Below are 22,952 nucleotides of genomic sequence, written 5' to 3'. Positions count from 1 at the left end.
TAAAAAATTACTTTGATTAAATAGTGATTTTCATTTAATATCTGACCAAGAAAGCCACTGAAACGAAAGCAGCCCATGATTCACCCAGAAATACTTGTAGTGACGTGTTTGGTCCTTCAGTCCTGCACCTCAGAACAATCCATTGCTGGAAATACAACAAAATACCCCCAACTCAGTAAACACAATAGGGCATGCAGAGGGGAATAAACAAAGAGGGTGCTAAAGTCAGTGCCCATCTTAAACTGAGATTTGGCATGCAACCCCAAGGCACTCTTGAAAAGCCTAGTTTAAGAGGTGGGTGCTCAGCAGGCAGCAGCAGAGATGTATACAACTCATTCATTATTATTCACTTTTCTACATCAAGCCAAACTGGTAGCCTGAATCCAATTTACAAAGTATGGGTAAGCTAAACAACAAATACTCATCAGTCACTTTCACGTGCTGCTTTAACAAACTGTTGCAATGGAAAGTAGCAGACAGTTTAGAAGGCACTGTATTTGGAATGTTTTACAGAATGCTATTTTCCTGGGTAGCAGAATTACCAGTGGGGATTGCTGCTTAGTTAATGTAGCAAAAGACGACAGCTGGTGAAGAAAGAAAAATACTTAACTACTACTTCTCACACCATACAGCATCCAGCAAAACACTGTGCACAACCATGGCTTTGGAACATCCACATCATGGATGCCATGTAGTAGCACCAGTGGCAGCCTCGTTTGTGTCCTAGTATAGGAAATTCTTCTGTAGATCCCCTGGTAATGGATGACAAACATGAGGGAGCACTGCGTCCATGAACTTGCCTCTCACCGACTGTCCACAAGCCCCTGCCCATCCCTACTCCTGTCTGTCCAAAACATTGGTGTCCCAGGGTGGGAAGCAAGCCCTCCTTCAAGAAAGACTGAGTATTTTTAGCTAGTACCATCTGAAGACTGTAATACGTGGCTGCATCCATTTTTCAGCAGCTGACTCCCGCTGAGCACCACTTCACATTTATAAACAGCCTGCAAGAATGAGATGTACAGATTAAGGGCCAGGTCATAAATCAGTGTGGCTGCACTGGAAGCACGTCTGCTTTACTGATCCCTTCAGCTGAGTATCTATGGTTGTACTTCACGTGCTGTTTTTAAGCAGAGTCACTGCAGTCATCCCAGGGAGATGTCTTCTGCAAGCTGCAGCCTGCTTATGTTGCACCATGCTGTATCAGATGCCAACCATAGTGTATTTGACACTGACTGTGACATATCAGACACCAAGCATGGCACAGCATGGTCCTGACTGCGGCATGTCCATCCTGGACACTTCATTCATTGCACCACTGACAGAGAAGGCTCTGCTCCAGGCTGCTTGATCCCTGTGAAAGCACCCAGGGGTCAAACATTATAAAAATATGCCTTTCACCACAAATAAAATCGCTTTTCCACAAAATTAACAGCAATGTACTCCTCTGTAATTCAAAGCTGTTATACAAGCAAAGCTGTCTTGACCTCAGGCTGATCCCTGCTCTGATTTATGTTTGTAATTACTTGCCTAGTTTGCCATTTTGAAGCTAGTGATACCAAAACAATAGGACAGCAAAACGAAGGGACAGCAAATAGATCACTCCTTTCGCCTCCCAAGACATTCAGCGAGGGGAACTGGTTTCATTCGGTTGCAGTCTCTTGGCAGGATGACTGTGTGATCATTCATATTTAATTATCACACAATAAACCAGCAAATTTCAACAATGAAATGCTTGTAATTGAAAACAAGATTGAAAAACCCAACTGCCACCCCATGTCCCCTGTGTAAATGCATGCCAAAGAATGAAATGCCAATTTAATACTCTCCACGGGATGGCCTTCACAAAGAAGACCTGCGTTATATGCCCGCCCAAAAGAACCTCAGAGCCAGAACCAGTCCCTAGGAGCAGAGAGGTTACAGGGAAGAGGAGTTTTCTTTCTGCTCCTCCAGGCAGATGCTCTCTGAAAGCAGGATTTTTAGATACTTCAGAGGTATGATTTAGAAGAATGAAGCTGAGGGTTTCCATCACAGGAAATTTACTGAAGACCAAGCCCTCCAGTTTAGAGGTTTTCTCCAGACAGGTGCAGGCTTGGGAGCCATCTTTTTAATTACGAGGATTTTTTTTAAAGTACTAACAGTAAAAAAAAAAGTTTAAAAAAGTAAAAATAAAAGGCATTTGCCACTCAAGTATCAGTCTGATGAAGCAGTCTTGGTTAACTCTGGGACCTCAGTGCTGTATCATCCTGACTGATGAAGTTAAAGCTGTGTGCCTGTGCGTTACATTGGCAAGCAGAGGGAAAAACCTCCTGAGACTGAAATACAGAATCATAAAAGATGGAAAGTTCTAGCTCCAACTTGAAAAGCAAACTCAAACCCTTGAACTAAAATGTAACTGAAAGAGGCTGCACCAAAAGTGATATAAACACAGTTATCCTGGAAATTAGCTGCATAGGAACTAGGCTGTTTGTTTGCCATTTAAATGGCTTTGTAAACTGAAAAAACCAGCTCATGTTTCCATATCAGGAAGGAATTCTATTTTTACACACATTTTATATCTATTTATATGAATTTTTTTTTTCCCCCTATTTTTTTTTCCACCACTTACAGGTCTCTAAATTTTAGGTTCAAGGAATATAACTAACTGCAGAAACATCAAAAATTAAAATTTTGGAGACCAGTTAATTCCAGTTTTAAAAGATTCTAGTCAAAAGCACAGCCTATTCACAAAGGTTGATGGGCTAAGATTTATGAGGCCTTTGTTTCTGTCCATTGAGATGGTGTAAGGGAAAGCTGTGAAACACCCCAGCACGCATGAAAAGCAGAGATCAAGCCCCACCACAGGCAGAGGTTTTTCTGGGTTCACCACAGCAAGATGGGATTTGCCACAGTTGATGCCCCATGTTTATTAAAGGATGTTTTTCAGAGCATTGTGCCATTCTTGAGGGATCAGTGTTACAACAGATGAAGGAGTGCCACTGAATTTTATGCTGCTGTTCCCATCGTACATTAAAATCAATGGGGCGGAATCTCCATGAATTAAAGCGCGGTACTCTGAAGCTGTAGTTCTCATTTCATTTCCATTGCTCTTTGGACAGGTTTGGCGTTTGCTCTGGAGCCCAGTGACAGTAGACATCCTTCATGGTGTTCCAGCAGCGGTCTGTCCTCTAGTGATAAGCTATAATGGATCTGTCTGTAAGAAATGCTGTCTTGCCTTGTTTCCAAAAGGAGATGAAAAACAGCCTCTGCACTCAAATACTGTATTACCCTTGACAATAATGAAGTGGGTAATTAACTGGTTTGCCCTAATACGACCTTGCATTTATTGTCTTTAAAACTACTATACTTTGTGCACTCGTTAAGCATATATCATCCTTTGTCCTCCTGGAGCTGTGTTTTCAGAAACTGATGAGAATTTAAAATCTCTGTGATGTGCAGGGTTTAAAAAAAGGTCATTTAAGGAAATGTCACCCTTGAAAACAGCCAGCTTCTAGCTAGCATATCATCTCTGTTAGACACAAACTAAAAGCACAGTCTGTGCATATCTGAAAATCAATTTCTTCTTCAGGAAAGGTACATAAACCACAGCTGGTTAAAATAATCTGAAGTGATGGACGTGTCAGTAACTTAGACTTTTACACTGCAAGACATTCAAAGTATTAGACGCTGTGCTCATGACACCACATCTTACTAGGCATAAGAAATGTGTACAGCACCACACTGGGTAGAAGAACCAGACTTTGTCATCAGGTCAGAAGGAAAACTTCAGCCTTCCCTTGAAGTTTTACAGCTGCAGCCAAGGGCATAGGAGGTGTCAAGGGTCTGCAGTTGATCTCTTTTTACCAAGAGAAGGGACCTTGAGATCTCAGACCAAGCAAAGTCCTTAGAGGAGCTCAAAATAGCTGGAGATCCTCAAAGCTCCTGGAGATGGAACATGCATCAAAACCCTGTTTGTGGGTTTTTTTTCAGCAGCCCAGGGTCAATACAAGGTGGGCTCTTTTCCCTTCTTTGTAAGGCTAAATTTAAGACTCAGCTGCCATCCTGCAGGCTGGCACAAGGACCAGATTCAAAGGGGAAAATGAGAGATTAGGTAAGCCCAGGGTCTCCAATGGCTGACTTTACACAGGTAAGTAAATATGCTTCCAGGGCTAAAAAGCAATGGTAGCCCAAAGCCCAGTGCCTGGGACCTCAGCTGTGATCCAGGACAGCTTTTTTTCAAGTAAGTGGGCCTACTGTTTCAGTTCAGGTTTTTCTCCATTAAATACTCACTCATAGACAAATTCTAACCTCTGAGTTGCCTTTCCAGGTGACGGTGAGACCCATCCTTGCAATCCTACTGTGTTCCAGTGCACACTTAATTACGACCAAAAGGGGAGGCTCCATGACAAAGGACTGAACACAGTTCTGTACCTCCGTTCTCTCCTTCCCCCACCTGATGGCAAATGTTATCACTCTGCACCCTCCAGTAGTGTCCTACAAGATCTGCTCCAGTTCTGATCTACAGCCTGTCTATATAAATGGTTATTACTTGCAGTATTATTGCCAGAAATATACAACAAACAGGAAAGTGTACCAGAACACTTCTTTCTGAAGCCTGTAATCTAGAACTTGGTTTGCACCTGGAAGCCTTAGAGTTTCTACCAGTTCTGATATGAATTCTTCCCCAATGCTATATATCCTCATTTTCCTCAAAAAAAAAATTTTTAAAAAATGAGTAATTTCTGGTACCCCCCAGTTCTCTCTAAGCAGCTCAGGGAGGCCCATGAAGTATGTCCATCTGCACTGCAGGCACATTTCTGAGTGCTCATCGGCATCACCAAGTTCTTTTGCCACAGAGCAAAGCGACTGCACAGCAAAGAGCTCAGCATGGTTGTACACAGCTTTCAAGTGCATGCATCTGATATTACCACATTAATGAAGCTGATACTGGCAACAACACAGGATAGGAGAGAAGCTAGAACAACTGTATTGCCACATTACTGAAAGATGTAGATGATGGTGAGGATGATAATCTAAACGATGCAGAAACGGAATTTCCTCGGCCTGAACAATATATATTGCTTGCTGGATCAAAAGGTGTAACTAGAGCTTTGAGAAGTGTAATATGCTTAACAACATCACAGCTGTTTCAAATTTTGCAAAAGGAAAATGGTGGAAAACAATAGAAAAACCCTAAGTAAACAAGCACTGTGTCATTTGTCACATACCAGAGCAGTTTTAAAAGTTAGTTGCTATAACAACAAGAGTAACTTTTCATTATAGAATAGAATAGGTTGGAAGAGACCTTCAAGATCATCGCATCCAACCCATCAACCAATCCAACACCACCTAATCAACTAAACCATGGCACCAAGCACTTTATCAAGTCTCCTCCTGAACACCTCCAATGACAGTGACTCCACCACCTCCCAGGCAGCCCATTCCAATGGGCAATCACTCTCTCTGTGTAAAACTTCCTCCTAACCTCCAGCCTAAACCTCCCCTGGCGCAGCCTGAGACTGCGTCCACTTGTTCTGGTACTGGTTGCCTGGGAGAAGAGACCAACCTCTGCCTGTCTACAACCTCCCTTAAGGTAGTTGTAGAGAGCAATAAGGTCACCCCTGAGTCTCCTCTTCTCCAGGCTAAGCAACCCCAGCTCCCTCAGTCTCTCCTCGCAATATATATGCACAGATCTCCCAGACACACAACAAATGACAGTGAAACATGACTGAAAAGTTTCAATTTGAGTGAGAAAGTTGCTGTACTTACTCCTGATGAGTTATATATGCACCTCCCAAGGAGAGGAATGGAGATATCTCAAGAAACACCTAATTTTTATTTCAAAGGACTCAGCACTCTTCAATTTTCTTTTATTCCAAGACAGAATGAAAAAGCAAAATGTCCCACAAGATGAAATTCTTCCTCAAAAACATTAACTGCAAGAATTTTACCTGCCCTCTTGGTAGTGCTGCACTTCCCTAAGGCTGATGGCAGTCCAGCAACATGGAGCACAGAGTGGACCTGCTAAGCCAAAAAGCTCTATCAAACCGAAGCAAAGACCATATTCAAAATGCGGCCAAACAAACCCAACAATCTGTCCATCAATGTCAAACTTTCCTGCCTTGCCAAATTAACATTTTCTGTCAAGAAAAGACTGCTGTTGTTGAACACCAGCAAGACCGGGTAACTTATTTTCCCCCTTTCAGAGTCACATCATCTGCCAGTCCCTCTGTAATAATGGATTTCCCTTCCCCCATCCCCAAGGAAGCTGTTAAACAAGCTCAGGCAGATTTACCAAGGTACAGCTGTGGTCCAGTGACTGCTGGTGTGGCTTCTGCATCACATAGTATCCCACAGAGGTTATGGAGGAACATTGCAGTGGTGGCTCCCCAGAACTTTCCAACTAGGCTGAACTGAGAGGCAGTCAGAAAACAAAAAGCAAAGTTGGGGACCTTTGGCCCAGATGACAGAAATCCTTCCCTCCAAGAAACACAACTCTTTTTTAGTCTCGTAATATTGAGACAGGATCAGAATGGAAACTTGTGGTATGTCACAACTCCAGGATCAAAGTTTGCAGCAGGCAGGGCTGTGTGTGACCTGAACTGGTCTATGTCCAAATCAAAAGAGCAGAATTAAGGGCAATTAACATAAAGCAATTAAACTCCAGTGTCTCTAACTGGTACCTCAGAAATTTGGTCTGAGAATCTGGCTTGTGACCAGACTACTAATGCACTACAGAAGAGATGTGGGAATGATACCTTCTGCATTAGAGCTCTTCTTCTTCTGCCGTGATACCAGTGCAGGGAGCGGGAAGTGAAGCAAGAGGTGGCAGCAATCCCGATGCCTCTTTCAATTCTGACACCAATGTCTTCTAAGCAAAACATGTTGCAAAAATGGATTTTAGAACAGGTGTGAACTGACTCTGCTGCCCATTGTCTTGAACTTGGTGCAATCACCCACACAAGCAGAGAAATTGCAGGGAGGTGTGGTAAGAAGAGGACCCTACAGTGGCTTGGGCCTAGCCCAAATAGCTATAGAATTTTCTAAAGCTCTCTGCAGTGGCAAGACAATCATCACCAAACTTCATAATGAATTAGCCAGTTGCCTTTATACTTAATATTTGCAGCCTAGAGTATTATTTTTCCTGTGTTTTTATGTGGTAGAAGCATGAGGAAAGTAAAGCCTCACTTTTCTCAAAAAAGGCATAAGAAATTTCAAGACCACTTCACCACCACCTCCACAGATACTTCAGCTTTGATAACCTATTGCTAAGCTCCACAGAAGCCATGACTCTCCCACATGGTGCTGATGCTTCTATGGCAGAGAGTCAGCATGTTACATCTGCACATGATTAGCACTGGGAACTGGTGGGGTATAACGCTGTGTGACTCTTAGGGCAAGAGGAAACAAACTTAAGTTGTGCCAGAGGAAGTTTAGGTTGGATATTAGGAAAAGCTCCTTCCTCCAAAGGGCTGTCAAGACCTGCAGTAGGGCTGTCAAGACCTGCCCAGCAAAATGATAGAGTCACCATCTCTGAAGAGATTTAAGAAATGTGTAGGTGTGGTGCTGAGATACGTGGTTTAGTGGTGACCTAGAAGTCCTGGGTTAATGGTTGGATTTGATGATCATAAAGGTCTCTTCTTGCAATTCCCTGATTCCATTCCCAGGACTGACACTGAAAAAAAAAGGAATGCAGTGTGCTCTTGACCAACAATGCCAATTAAAACACCCTGAAGAGAGGGACAGTCTGTAATTCCTGAAGTCACACTGCAGCATAAACCATCTTTGCAGCTCAGATGATATGTCCCCGGATGAGGTTCCTCTTATGCCCTAAACATGCCCATTAACAAATGCAAGGTTGATGGAGCATTAACCCAATTAATGATTCTGGCACTTTTGTTTCAGTGAAAGATTTCTAGCTGTGGTTTGAGTGAGTTCCTGAAATATTTAAGCAAGTTTCAGTATGATAAAAAAATGACACTAGGGAAGTAATTGCCTTAATCTGACAGTTTTGGCAGTGGGAAGCTTGCTTAGGAGGGCAGAGGCCATTACATCACCCCATTGTAGTCACGGTCATCTCCCTGCTTTTAATTAAAATGAGGATTTTGACAGTCTGGTAATTTAGAATTAACAATTTAAACTGCACTACTTTTTACTGTCACCATAGCAAAGAAGGCTTTATATACAGCAGATACTTAAAGTCAACATTTCTGTTTCAGAGCATATAGAGGCCAGTTTGAGAATCTCCTTCTAAGCCATAGTACAGGGTTGTGAATTACCTTCCCACTCCATAAATCATCAGGCAAAGGCAGTGAGCAGAAGATGACAGTGATGAGTGTCTCAGTTCCAAGCACCTTGCAGCTGGTGTTTTGCAGATCGATGGGGCTCATCTCCCAGGAGCTGAGCAATGTACCACACGGGGTCAGGGCAGCCACTGCAATCATAGCCTTGCACAGCTGGGATTAACACACCGAGGAAGGGTGGGATGATGTGTGCAGCATGATGGCCAAGCTGATAGGGAAGGGATTGTCAAGGTACAGCAGGAAAAATCACCCTGTAGTCTGTGCAGTGTCAAAAAATGCCTCAATCCCTTAAAAACACTGAGGAAGTTTCAAGGTACTTCACTAAAATAATGCATTCCTGACCATGCACATGTGAGGTGTACTTTTTAATCTGACTGATGCCTCTTAGCTCCTTTATCTTCTCCTGAAAGCTCACTCTGAATTCATGGAATCCAAGGATTTGTATTAGCAAAATAAACTCACAAAATAATGTCACACTCATTGTAAATATCAGCGTTTCTTTCATGTACATTGGTTTCCCTGTCGAGAACAGCTATTAAATGGGAAGTGCAGTAATAAGAATGCCCTAAATAAAGCAGTACTAACTCCCACTGAGTGCTTTTCACCTGCACAGAGAGCAAAGAGTGCCCCTGTGCTGAAATCTAACTCCTAGGTCAAATTTACAAGGCAGGTGAGAGGAAAGTAACAAGGAGCTTCCTGAGATGGTGTTTTAATTATTCACTGTTGTAGATGAGAAATGCAAATCAAACAGCTTCTTAACAAGAAGAAATTGAGACAGAAGTTTTGGGAGGTTGCTCAGCAGCAGCGTTTAAGTGGCAGGGGTGATGCCCAGCACGGCACTGCAGTATCTCATTTACAAGAAACTACTGAAACATTTCGAGGGTAATCTCAATTTGATTCGATTTGCTGGGCTGTGCCGACACCAAATGCACTCTGTCCCCAGCAGCAGATTACTCCTGACATGCTTAATAAATTAATCTGCCTGACAAAGTGCTGCTCCCTCCCCTTCCTCCAACCCCCCTGGACAGCATGGAAAGTCAGAAAGGAGGAGAAGGCATTTAAAAATCTCTGCAGGCAAGTCAGTGTTGTTCCTCTGTAATAGACAGCACTTGTCTAGTGTAATTGGATCCTGCATGAAGGAGAAGACAAGAAAGGAAGAGCAGCAAAGCACTTTCAAATTGTTTGCGAGCCACCAAAGCCCAGACCTAATCACATCAGAGCAGGAGACAAGAAAAAAACCCACATTTACACCAGGAGCTTTGGCTCCACAGCCAAGTGGACCAATATTTTCCCCCAGATCCTACTACTCCTTTTGAGCTGTGATTGGATAAACTTGGCTGTTTGGTTACAATACAGCATATAATTTGACTGTAACCAGTAGGGTTCTGTTCTGGAGTACAACAGCTAGAAACAAGTTCATTAGTAGACCTAGGAACAAATGTATCAGAGATGTGCAAAATGTGTAGCTTCTGAATGATTACTGCCACTGCATGGTTAAATGGAAATGGAAGTAGCAAACACTGCCCTAGTGCAGATGCTGTGTGCTCAATTTTTATATGCAATTCCCCAGACCTGTTATGAAGTGAACTAAAATGTCCACCTTGAACAAACACCATCAGGATGTCCAAGCAGATTTCTCAGCATTTCTGCCCAGTCTTTGCATGCAAGAAGATGCATTTCCAAAGATTCCTTGCTGCCATCTAGTGTTGCCCACTGCTGATCAGAATTTCTAACAACACAACTCTCTAAGTGACTTCAGAAGCACTACTGGAGGTTCAGCCAGTCCATGGAAATGGAAACTCAAAAGGGGACTGCTGGGAACATTCCCTTTAGCAAGGCCTGTTTTGACAGGACAAGGGGTAACGGTTTTAACCAAAAAGAGGGGAGAGCCAGATTAGATGTCAGGAATACATTTTTTTTCATGATGATGGTGGTAAACACTGGCACAGGTTTCCCAGAGGTGGAAACATTCAAGGTCAGGTTAAACAGGACTCTGAGCAACCTGATGTGGTTGAAGTGGGATTAAATGACCTTTAAAGGTCCCTTCCAACCCAATCCTATGATTCTGTGAAAGCTCCCAGGGTGTTTTACTCCGTTGGCTTCCTCAGCCAAGCCGAATGAGAGCTAGCTGAACTACTTGACTGAAGTTTGGTGAAACACATTCAGCTTTTCCATGTTTACTGCAGAAAGAATTTACTGCTTACACTTTAGCATTTATTTTCCAGACTTTGCCCTGGAAGATCACAGCTACAGTGCAAGACTCTGCTTCTGTAGCAGCCACCCCAAAGCATTGCCTCCACCTCCCCAAAATCCTAGTCCTGGCCTCAGAGATCTTATGGGTCAGTGCAGAGAAAGTAGGAAAAAAGTTTGGTCAAAGGAATGAGAAGGAAACAACAGCCAGGTCAGCAGAGCCAAAGCCCTCCACCTTCAGGCAGTAAGCTGAACACATGACTCACTTATCAGGACAGGCAAGTCTGTGAGAGGAGTTTTAGTGGAATAGCTTCCTATAAATTTGTCTTCAGGGACTAACTTCCATGTTAACAAAAGATCCTCACTACAAGTGTCCTTGCTTGGGATCTAATTCCTGATTTGTTTCAGGTTACATTGTGATACCAGGAGAGCATTCCCAGAAGAGACCAGATTCAATTTCTGAAATGCTGACACTGAGCAGACCTCCAGGTTAACGTGTTTGCAAACTGGTCTGTCTCAGCAGATGTAGATCCCAAGCTTTAAATTTACTGTCAATCTTTACATAGCATATGACAAAGTTCTACTCACCTGCATAAATTCTCATTTAAAAAGTTGCCTTGCAAGGTTATCCAACACCAACCTTACTTAAAATCACAATTCTCATACAAACAGCATTTTAAAACATTCTTTTACTAATTACATCAAACGACATTGACACACCGAAGTCAGTCTATATGATTGCCTGTTACTGCTGCAGGCTCAGGTAACTCCTTTCTCATGGGAGCAGGCCACTTTAACACCAACTGTTGCATGAACAAAGATTACTCAGAAGACAAAGGAGTTGTAAACATCCCTAGATTCCCACCCTGCAAACAGCAAACTGACACTACTCCAGGGAAGACCTTAATAAGCTCAGTGGGACCATTCAGGTGTAGGTACAAGCCTGCCTCCAAATATCTGCAGGAGTAGGGTACTAGTAACACAAGCTCCTTTGGGGATGTCAGGAACCTTTTAAATGAGGGATACAACCAGCAGGTAGCTGATTATTGCCCTCCAAGGCAGACAGGCAAAATTAGGGCAATGCTGTCTACACGGTCCAGAGTGGACCAAAGCATCGTTCCCTACTCAACACTCTCTCTGTTAACTAGAGGGACCACCTCTGACAGCCACATGTCTGCAGGCGTTACTTCAGGGTCATTCAAGCACACTTCAAGGACAGAAATAAGACAGAATACAAACCCATATTTTGCCACTTACAGTATTTATTCTGCATGCTAGTCTTTTTCACTGGCAACCTCAATGCTCCTCTAGAATGGTCCTGCTTGTAAACCCTGATGCTGGTTGTCTACAGTTCAGGAGCAGACAGACCCTCCAAACATACCTGGCCAAACCTGAGAGATTTGCTATGAAGGACCAATATCTTGGTCAGAAAAATTACCGGAATACTTTATTTTCTGGCTAATCAGTTGAACTGAAAAAATGATGAGCTCTTGGTGTTTTAAGTCAATCTGAAATGATAATGGTCATGTTCTCCAAATTCTCCTCATTCTACAATGAGGCTCTAGGAAAACAATTTCAAGTCAGGCTGCATGAAGTTCTTCAATAGTGTGAAAAGCAATGGTATGAAAATGAAAGAGCTGCTGCTAAAAACATGATCAGGGAGTCTGCTGTTCAGAAAGCCAGGAACTCAAAACTATAAAGACAAACCTGAGGGAGGGGAGAGGGAGGGGAGAGGGAGGGGAGAGGGGGGGGAGAGGGGGGGGAGAGGGGGGGGAGAGGGGGGGGAGAGGGGGGGGAGAGGGGGGGGAGAGGGGGGGGAGAGGGGGGGGAGAGGGGGGGGAGAGGGGGGGGAGAGGGGGGGGGAGAGGGGGGGGAGAGGGGGGGGAGGGGGGGGGAGAGGGGGGGGAGAGGGGGGGGAGAGGGGGGGGAGAGGGGGGGGAGAGGGGGGGGAGAGGGGGGGGAGAGGGGGGGGAGAGGGGGGGGAGAGGGGGGGGAGGGGGGGGGGAGGGGGGGGGGAGGGGGGGGGAGGGGGGGGGGAGGGGGGGGGGGAGAGGGGGGGGAGAGGGGGGGGAGAGGGGGGGGAGAGGGGGGGGAGAGGGGGGGGAGAGGGGGGGGAGAGGGGGGGGGAGAGGGGGGGGAGAGGGAGGGGAGAGGGAGGGGAGAGGGAGGGGAGAGGGAGGGGAGAGGGAGGGGAGAGGGAGGGGAGAGGGAGGGGAGAGGGAGGGGAGAGGGAGGGGAGAGGGAGGGGAGAGGGAGGGGAGAGGGAGGGGAGAGGGAGGGGAGAGGGAGGGGAGAGGGAGGGGAGAGGGAGGGGAGAGGGAGGGGAGAGGGAGGGGAGAGGGATATTTCAGTTGAAAGGGACCTACAACAATCATCTAGTTCAACTGTCTGAATGATTCAGGCTGACCAAGTTAAACACCACCTTACTAAAAGCATTACAGAAATGTCCCTTAAACATCAGCTTGACTTCATTTTATGATGATTCCAGGTTGCCAGTGTGACACTGCAGTAAAAATAACCATACACCAGTTAATGTACTTTTGACAGTGACTAAGATGTATTAATTGGCACTGAACAGATAAGGGCATACAGAACACCTGAGGAGAGTGTATGGAAAACGCAAGCTACTGTGACTGGAGCAACAGCACTCCTCTCCCTTAACTTTTGTCCTCAGCCAGTTTTTCACCTCACTTGACCTCCCTGACCAGGGAATGAGGGACAGGCAACTCCTGCCACAGCAGTGCCAGAAAACAAGTTTCTGTAACAGCCCTGCACTGGGCTTACTTCCCAAGACACTTCTCATCCAGGACTGTTTAAATCTTTAAGCTCAAAATATTTAAATACTTTGACAGTAAACCCCTGAAATAAACAATTTCTGATCTCCAAAGCGCATCCTCTTCCAGCTTATACTCTTTATAGTGAAACTGCATTTCCCCTAACATGAACTACTCAACTGAAAATTTTCTTCCTGTTCTTTTATTCAGGCATTTTGAACCCAACTTCACAGGCAGGATATCCTTCTAAAGAACTTACAGAAACCCTGCAATTTTCAAACAAGCAAAAATAAAACCTCTGTACAACATAGTGTGCATGAGAACATATTAACCTAGTGTTATAAATGATAGAAACCTTCTGAGCTGTGGGCTTTGTGCACTTATTCTTTTCACACAGTGACAGATTTCCTGCTAGACCACACAAAATTGGCAGCTTGGCTCTTCACATACTAAGGGAATGTCACAGTAAGACATATCTATGGACACTAGATGGCATATCTGCATTAGATCTGTACAAGGGGGTACAGAGATTAACTGAAGTAGTATTGTCAATTTAAAAAAGGGTAAATCAAGCAGCCCTCAAGAGTGAAGCATTATCCCTTTGAAAGAAATAACTTCTACTTAAATTTGTTGCTGTAGTATGTTCTGGCACTGTAGCATCAAATATATTCCTGTTTGGTGATCAAAATAAATTGCAAGTGGGGCTGACTTGTGGGAAAATTGCAAACCTTACCATAATCACAGAAAAATGGGAGTTGGAAGGAGCCTCTGCAGGTAATCCAGTCTGACCTTCTGCTCAGAGCACAGCTAACATCAAAGTCCAGTCAGGCTGCTCATGGTGTTGGCCATCAAATTTTGCCCACTTGAAAGGCTGAGATCCTACAGCCCTTCCACCTGCTGTCCCACTGCTCAACCATGCTTGCTGGGAAAACATTTCCTTCCACCCACAATTTCCTCTCCTGCAAGGTGTTGGCTGTTGCCCTTTTTGAAGGCTCCCCATCCCAACTTCTCCCCTCCCGAGCATGCACCAGGCCCAAAGCATGACTGCAAAGTGTGTTATTAGGAAACGAGTTACTAAGCATGAAAATTCATTATGTGGTTACACAAAAGGCCCACAAGATGTCAGCAGCCTGCCAGGTCCTGTCCTGGCAAAAACAAAGCTGTGGCTCCACAACATAGTTTCATAGTTTCATGAAACTATGTTTCATCCTAGTCTCTGGAGCCAAACTTCACTCAAGAAATTATGACTGTCCCATACACAGAGGTGTGGTACCATGGGAGAAGTAAGTAAAAGGAGGGAGCTGTAAGAGGGATGGAGAAGAACAGACATCAGCACAACCCCCACTTTGTCCATCTGCCCTCAAAGAGCAGCAAAGCTGTTGAGGAACTCTGTTTCTAAACCCTCCTTTTTCTGGTCAGGCATTTACCCCGTGCAGCTCCATGTGGGAAGAGGGTTGAGGGTTATCTAACAAGACCTAGACATTTCTACAGCTGAAGCCCACACAAGAAGCTCTTCTCAGCTGCCCTGTTTGAGGTCTCTGGCCACTTAGCACCACTGTGCACAGCTTTGTCCAAATCTTGGTGCCCTCATTCTAAGCAAGTCAAGTATGTAAATGAAGGAGAAAAAAGTCATCTTAAATGAGGCTTGACTTTCATTGCTGGAAATAATTTAAGAGGCCATATAGGATGGGGAAGGGAAATAATCTGTTTCCTTCTGTCAACAAGCACAGTAAAGAGAAGCTTTGATTTTTGTGTCCAAGCTATTAAAAGGGTCATGATTATTTTCCTCCTGTGTAGTAGAAAGGCTGAAATGTAGAAACAGAAGCTTAGTAAAGGTTTTAAAACTACAATGAACTCCCCAGGATTAGGGATAAGGTTTGAGAGGCAGATGTGAGAAAAACTCAAACTAGTTAAGACAAAACATACAGATTAGACCACTGAAACGTGACACTGGAAGAGAGAAAAGCCAGCAACTCTGTCATACGTCCTCCACAGCAATTCTCTGTCCTGCAACAACCATGCGTTGCAGGACAGTAGGTAAATGAACTGCTGCAGATTAATGGCACAATTAATGTGCATCTCAAATTAATATGCATCTCAGCCCAGCCATAGGGCATCCAAGGGCATTTTGGTAAGTGATGGAAAGGACTGCATTTGCTCTACTTTTACAGCAGCTCAACCTACGCAGCACAGAAGAGGCTCCTTCTGTTTTGTCAACAGTACAGCACCAATGTCAAACTGAGGATCTCACTCTTCCTTCACTGGCTGAACACTGACTCCTCTGCATTGCCAAGCAGTGCTAATGCTCATCACGGTGCACTTCAGACACCACGCGGCAGTGAAAGTCCTCATCCCCTCCGTGACTGTGCTCTCAAGGGAAGAAAATGAAGGACAAAATTCAGGAACTGTGTGATGTTCCAGGGAAGAAGGACAGGCTGAGGTCCCAGCAGCAAGGATTCCATCCTCTCGATGTCACTTATATTTGGCCACCCAAATACTCACAGCTATCTTCCTCCTTACTAAAGGACAAGCCCTCTACCATGCCATCCTCAAGTTGGAGGCTTCGTGCATATACCAGCACAGAGAAATGAAAAATAACTCCAACATGGCCTTTCCTTCAGACAAAAATGGCATTTTTATCTCCAGTAACTACCAGAAGTGAGGAAGCTCAGCTGTGTGCTACACCAGGAAACACGAGGAGGGATTTGAACAGGTCTTCTGTACAGTCCTGATCCTACCGACAGCAGCAGACACTCAAGCAGCTTAACACAGCATCTTTGCAAAGCCAATGCTAAGCTCTTTGGGGAAAAAAATCCCCCAAACAAGGGTTCTAGAGCTTGTTTTCTAATATTTTGAGCAGAGCAGAGAATCCATGAAGAATGAGTTTTGCTGCCTAAGGACAATGCATTTGCTTAGTTATTGATTCTGAAGATTTCCAACAATCAGGGGACAGCAACAAATTGGCACTCCTGTGTAGCGTAACAGTGATGACGGGCCAAGTGCACTGCATGCTCAGAGCAAGCATACCAACCATGAGCCTCCAGCTACACACAAGACAACTACAAAATATTAAAGCAAGAGGATCAAGAGGCCTGGCATCAAGATCTCAGACATCATAAAGCTTATTTTAAGTAAGGAAAGACACAGAGGGTTCACATTTTTCATGCAGAGCTCTTTTCAGTGACAAACGAGCCTTTTTTCAAACCCCACTGTGTCCTGAAGGGACAACAGTCTCAAAATTGCTCTCTATCAGACAATGGGGCAGGAGCCAGCAGGTCTGGTTTTTTCAGGAGATTGCCCACGTTGCCCAGGCTTGTCTGAACATGCCCTGGGGTCCAAGTGGGCCAGGTGTGTGTGCCTTTGGCCACATTTGGAGAAAACTGGTTAGATATAAAAACCTGATACTTGAACCTCTCTGTAACTGGCCAACATTGTCTCAGAAAATCTATAAATACTAGCCCAAAAAGTGAGTACCTTGCCTTGCCTCCAAGATCTGGGAAAAGCTAAGCCTTGCTTGCCTTGCAGCTCAGAATCTGCTTCACTTTACCCAGAAAGATTGCAAGGCCCCTTGCTGTAAAGCCCAGCCATGTCCAGGAGCAAACAGACATGTCTTGCTGGGCTGAGAGACAAACCCCAGAGGAGCTAAGACCCTGGGACAGTTTTGTTTTATTGGAAGAAGCAACGAGGATCGCTGCGACGACTGCAGTTGAAGAACCTCTCCAAAAGAGGCAAAGTTACAAAGCCAACAAGCCTTGCAAGCCTCCGCAGCAACCTCTTCGCCACAAATCTCTCAGCTACAAACCCTTCAGAGATAAGCCCTGTATGTGCTACAGCAACAAGCTGCAGAAACCAACAGCAAGTGAAACTGTATTCCTGCAGCTTTCACGTGTTGGATGCCATTTTGGTTTTGTTGAAATCCCCATGTGTGCTGCACGGTGTCACAATCTGTGGACTATAAATGTTGCAACTGAACGTCCTGGACTGAAGTGATTTGCAGTGAGTAATCTATGAAATTTCATTTTTATAAGCATCTGTTAAAAGGTCTGTTGCCCTATAGAGAATTCTAGAGTTCCCCCCTTTGTGGGCAAATCCGGCATGTTGTTGAGGACATGCTCTTTTTTCCTCTACAGTTTAAATTACTGTTTCTTGTTTCTGGATTTTTGCTAATATTGCTTAAATTGCTACATGTTCCCGATGGTGAGGTATCTGCTCCACAACCTAATATTTAGAACCAGTAAATAGGTTTTATTAATATGTTCCACAGGATTATTCTATTAATAAAGTTATTAGTATTTTTATTAACTGTTCTGCCTACTAAATATTAACAGCACACTATCTGCACACCCCAAACCTATCCAGATCACTGTCTGTGTTCTATGACATTTTCTGTCGTGTTTTACTGACTGCTGCTGGCATCTGAAATACACAATACTCTGCTGGTATTTGGGTCACCTACATTGAGAAGGGGAATCCCATTATTGTCTCTCTCTGTACTTGCAATGAATGAATTTGTACAGTCAGCTCAGGTTTGGATTCAAACTCTGGTATTAGCGTGTAAAAACACTGCAAGCCTTTCATCCCAGCCAGCACAGAGGCAGGGTGACGACAGCCCCCAGGATATTTGGGAGCCCAGAGCACTGCCTCTTTAGCATTGCTGCTGCTGCCTTTGAATATAGATGGGGCAATGATGATATTTATCACTTATTGGGTTTACCTGAAGGGATACATTATGCACCATCAAATCCTATCTGCTTTGCAGACTGAGAAACAAGCAAACATCACTAACTGGGAAAGCTGCAAAACCTACAGAAGTCAAGAAAATTGTTTCCTGTACCCTGCTTAGGCTTGAAGTGAAGCTCAATGCAAGCAAACACCAGATCTGTCTTAAAACCAAAAAAGTGTGCTCTCAAAGCCACCTCTATGATCTGTGCTACTCTCCAACCGTGAAGAAGAACCTATTAGCAGGAACGCTTCTGCCTCACACCATACAGGAAGTTAATATTGAATTAGTTAAACAGAGAATAAATTCAGGAGTGCAGAATAGCAGAGTTACAGAGCTGCTCTGTGACCTGAAATCACAGCACAAACTAACTCTGGCCAAATGCCTCAGCTTGACTTAATACCATGACCCAGGGACAAAGTTGTGAATCTTCTTCTGATACACCTCAGTGCACTAATTAAAATCACAGAACGTCAGGGGCTGGAAGGGACCTTGAGAGATCTTCTAGTCCAACCCCCCTGCCAGAGCAGGATCACCTGCACTGGAATGCATCCAGATGGGTCTTGAATATCTCCAGAGAAAGAGACTCCACAACCTCCCTGGTCAGCCTGTTCCAACTGCTCAGTGGAAAACAGTTGTAAACAATATTGAGAGAGATCTCAGAATCTTTAGTTCCTATCTTCACGAGCTGGAAGTATATTTTAAATCTTCAGTTCTCACTGACATTACAAAATTCACAGTGCCTAAATAACCTTTCAATAGAACTAAAAGTGCTGGTGCATGTGCACACATTAAAATTTAAGGGCAACGAGGCTGGTGAGAAGCCTCGAGCACAAGCTCTATGAGGAGAGGCTGAGGGAGCTGGGATTGTTTAGCCTAGAGAAAAGGAGGGTCAGGGGAGACCTTATTGCTGTCTACAGCTACCTGAAGGGTGGCTGTAGCCAGGAGGGGGTTGGTCTCTTCTCCCAGGCAACCAGCACCAGAACGAGAGGACACAGTCTCAAGCTGCACCAGGGGAGGCTGAGGCTCAAGGTGAGGAGAAAGTTCCTCACAGAGAAGAGTCATTAGCCATTGGAATGTGCTGCCCAGAGAGGTGGTGGAGTCACCATCTCTGGAGATGTTCAAGAAGGGATTGGCCCCTTGCTGCCATGGTTTAGTAGTCATGATGTCTTAGGTGACAGGTTGGACTTGATGATCTTTGAGGTCTCTTCCAACCTTATCGATTCTAAATTAAATAATTATGCTGAACTAATTTAGCAACATGAAATATTCTTAGTTTTGAAGTGGCTGAAACTCAGTTTCTCTCCATAAGTAATGTTAGATTGAAACATGGCATACTAGTTATTAATATATGGTCAAATAGTATCTTGCAATGGAGTTAAAAGCAAATTCTCAGATGACAGTCAATGTCTCTCAGCTGCTACTAAAACGGAACTGTTTTTTCCAGCACTGTTATGGAGGCCTATTTCAATAGGCTGTAATTGAGCCTTAGGGAAAGTAACTGGAGGGTGAAAAGACAATTTCCTGAACAATTTCCAGTGGGGTCTTAACCCCATTTCCCATCTAACTATACCTTTGGAGAAGCAGTGTGCAATTAACAGTAATGTGTAATCTCCTTCCAAATCTACATCTTCCATCAATGCAGAAACCCTTCCTGCTGGTCCCTCTGCAGGTATTTGTGCTCAGCCCCATGGCCACTGCCAAGAAGAAGACCCATTGCAGGTATCCTATCCCTGGGACACAAAACATGGGAAGATGTGGTAGGATACACAGTTGCATCAAGGACCACTGCAGCCTAAGGCTATAGTGGAAGAACAAAGCTGCCTTGGAAGTCACACTTCAGCTCCTGTCCCCAGTCTTTTTCTGGCACAACACAGTTTAGTTCAGAAGCATATCCCAGATAGAGAGCCAAGAATTAACAATTTCCTGGAACCAACTGACAGTGATTTGCTCCACTTCAAAACGTGGTAACTGCTCATTTGGGGCTTGATCTTTGTGTATCACTTCAATGGGACTCATCACATGAACCAAGCTAGGCCCATGCCCCTTCACAGGCTGAGACCCAGAGCTGCATTGCCTGTATGGTGCTGAGAAAGCTAAACATTTTAGACCTTGTTAAGCTTATGGATTTATGGCCCCAGAACTGAAATTACAAAAAAGAGGCAGCACTGCTGCAAGATTGTACACTGATTTCTGTTTGCATTTTGAAACATCTTTACATATGCATGCCAAAACACCCAAGGATATTTTGTTGTTAAGGGTTGGGGAACAAAGTTGTTTTCCTCCCCTAGCACAAAAAGGTTTGCCTACCTTTTTTCCCATTATTTTAGGCCTCTATTATACAGTAAGATATTTTATTACAACAAAAATTAAGACTTTGGTTTTACCCAGACTTATCCTGTAGCAGCAACCAAGCAGCCCTGATCAGCAAGTCATGAACGTCCTTCAGGAGCGGGAAACAAATGTAAACTTAGCAGAATGCACTTATCAAATTGAAATACATAGCCTGTGTTCTCAGGATTATGGGATTTTCCCTTGCTGCAGAAAAATCCACATGAAGATGAAATCTGAAATTTGTTTTTCAGCTGCCTGACAGTGTGAAGTATGTGGCTAGAAGGGTACAGGCTACCATCAGTGCACAGCTGCAATTTACCCAGATATTAGGATGTGCAATCCCAGAAATGCTGGTGAATCAGGGCAGATTTGTCTACCCTAATCCTGAGCCTCCAAGGACAGGGTTCTCAGATCTCTGCTGGTGCTCTGTCCAGTGCTACCCTTCCAGCCATGCTTTTTTCCCAGCTTGAATCTCTCAAGCCACAACCTGAGACTGTTTCCCCTCATTTTACCACCCAACAAGGAGCTCAGCTGCATCATCCCCTCCAGGCAGCAGCAGGTGGCAACAAGATCCCTTCCAAAGCTCCTTGCCTGGCTAAGCAAGCAATTTAATTTTTTTCCTTCAGTGTACTTTTCCCTCTTTCCCTTGCTCCAAACTGCCTTAGCCTAAAACATTATTCTTAAATTAATTATCAAGGAGCTTTATGCTTCAGAGAAGCATCATTTTGGACTTCCAGCGGGACTTGTGACTATTTTTTATTCAGCCCAGAAGCATGAAGGCACAGTCCCAGCAAGACCCATGACTCATGCTCTGCTGAGACATTCATAAAGCTTTATCCATACAACACTTTTTCCTTGCAGCCCTAATATTAAATATTTGGATTTGCAGCTCCCTCTGTACTTCCACATTTCCTTAGCCATGCCTGCCTCCCAGGACAGCCACTATTGGCATGCCTTCATTAAGGTTACACACAATTGAAGGTAGGTTAGGAAATTCAAAGGTGACACTGCACGATACCTTCATAGGCGCAAGCTGAATGGGAGTGATGCATGAGGGATCCACCATAGGCTTCGGCCTGTTTGCCGTGTCTGCCAGCAAGCTGTGCCACTGCTGAGGTAGTCCTGTGAACTTCTGCTCACGGTGGTCGAAGCCAGTGTGAACCCGATGTTCAAAGTTGGAGGGGCCAGAGATTTCAATCCTTTTCTTCTTCTTCCCAAACATGGTGGAAAAATCTAGAGAAGTCACAGAGAAACAGGAAAGAGAAGGAAAAAGAATAAATCTATGTTTTGTTGCAACCTGCAGCTGTTGTCTCTGTGTATGGTTAATTTTATGAAAGTTATTGGCCAAATGCCTCATGTTACATGAATCTTACTCAACATATACTGTCTTTGAGACCTATGCAAGGAAAGCACCTATCTGACCTCCTCTCACAGGATGTGAGCCTTAAAGAAAGAACCCATTCTCTAATCTAAATGTTCATAATGCCTTATGAAACAAACAGATGCTTCTATTCCCCGAAGAGAAAGCGCAAGGTCCTGCTTCAACAGGCTTGAGGGGAAATAGCTGGAAAACTGTCCAGAGATAGAAGATCTGTGTGTGTTGGTAGACAGCCAGCAGTGTGCCCAAGAAGGCCAACAGCATCCTGGCCTCGATCAGGAACAGTGTGGCAAGTAGGGCCAGGGTACTCGGTACTGGTGAGGCAGCACACCTTGAATACTGTGTTCAGTTTTGGGCCAAGTATGGGCAGAATTCCAGCTTCCTGCTTTCTATAGGCTGAAGCTGGTTGTTCACGAGAGTGCCCATTGGTCAAATCCAACCTTGACAAACTTATTACCCCAACTTGTTTACAAGTTGCCCTCTTTCTCTTTGACCTCTCTCCTTGCTCGAGCTAACAAGCTCGTTGCCCATGTGCCACAGCTTTCATTATTAAACTCATTGCTATTAAGTCTTCTATCTCCTACACACAAACTAGGGGCCTCTGCAAGATGAGAAGAAGCCAGCATCCAGGCAGGCCTGTTGAGCTTTGGCCCTGAGAGTATCTCCAGAGGAGGGACCTTCACTGAGAGCCTGAGAAGCTACAGCATTGTATTGCCAGTCAGAAGAGCCTGCCGTGCCTTCAAGGGGACTGAACCCCCAAGAGTAAGATCGTCCAGTTGCCGGGGAAGGGACTTAGCTAAGTCTGACAGTTCAAACGTTTGCCGCAGCCTTAACAGCAGACTGACGAGATGCACAACCCTGTGTGTCAGCTCGGGAAGCAGGACCAGCGCTTAACCGCATGCCTATGTAACCCCACCACTGCGGGAGAGAAGAGGAGCCAACACTTCCATCACTGTGTGCCCTGTGAACCCCAGGGAAATCTAGAGCACCGTTCATGCCCTGCACTCCAAAGATGGGACCACTCCAATAGGGTGCCCCCAGCTCCTTCGAACCAAGCAAAGGGGAAGCCGCCACGCTTCTTCCCCAGGGCCATCCTCACCACCCAGAAGGTTGTTGCCACGAGGGCTGACCCTGTCTCAGGACCAGCCCTGCCGGGCCAACCCCACAGAACCGCTCCCCTGCTGTCTGGAGGAAGCCGCTGAGTCCTGCCAAGGGAACCTGCCTACCACCCAGCCTATGTTCCATCCTCTCTCCGCTGCCACAGGAGGCAGAAGGTT

General features: G+C 44.8%; 1 protein-coding gene across 7 annotated transcripts in view; it reads right to left on the bottom strand.

Annotated features, from left to right (window-relative positions):
- The window catches only part of PAK5 (p21 (RAC1) activated kinase 5), a 148,489-nt gene that overhangs the window by 22,487 nt on the left and 103,050 nt on the right, over window positions 1-22,952 (bottom strand). For 5 of the 7 annotated variants that reach the window (XM_068153193.1, XM_068153191.1, XM_068153194.1 and 2 more), the window contains one exon: window positions 21,316-21,530. In XM_068153193.1, coding sequence (XP_068009294.1) covers window positions 21,316-21,530 — 215 coding nt within the window. Of the gene's footprint in view, window positions 1-6,271; window positions 6,343-6,734; window positions 6,794-21,315; window positions 21,531-22,952 lie in introns of those variants that run through there. The other 2 variants (XM_068153198.1, XM_068153197.1) reach the window with 2 other exon arrangements.

This window comes from Melanerpes formicivorus, unplaced genomic scaffold (genome assembly GCF_026170545.1).
Source record: "Melanerpes formicivorus ecotype bairdi unplaced genomic scaffold, bMelFor1.0.p_v2 SCAF_25, whole genome shotgun sequence".
In the NCBI taxonomy this organism is placed as follows: domain Eukaryota; kingdom Metazoa; phylum Chordata; class Aves; order Piciformes; family Picidae; genus Melanerpes; species Melanerpes formicivorus.
The sequence above is the reverse complement of the archived record's forward strand: the minus strand, read 5'-3'. Positions and strand labels throughout refer to the sequence as shown.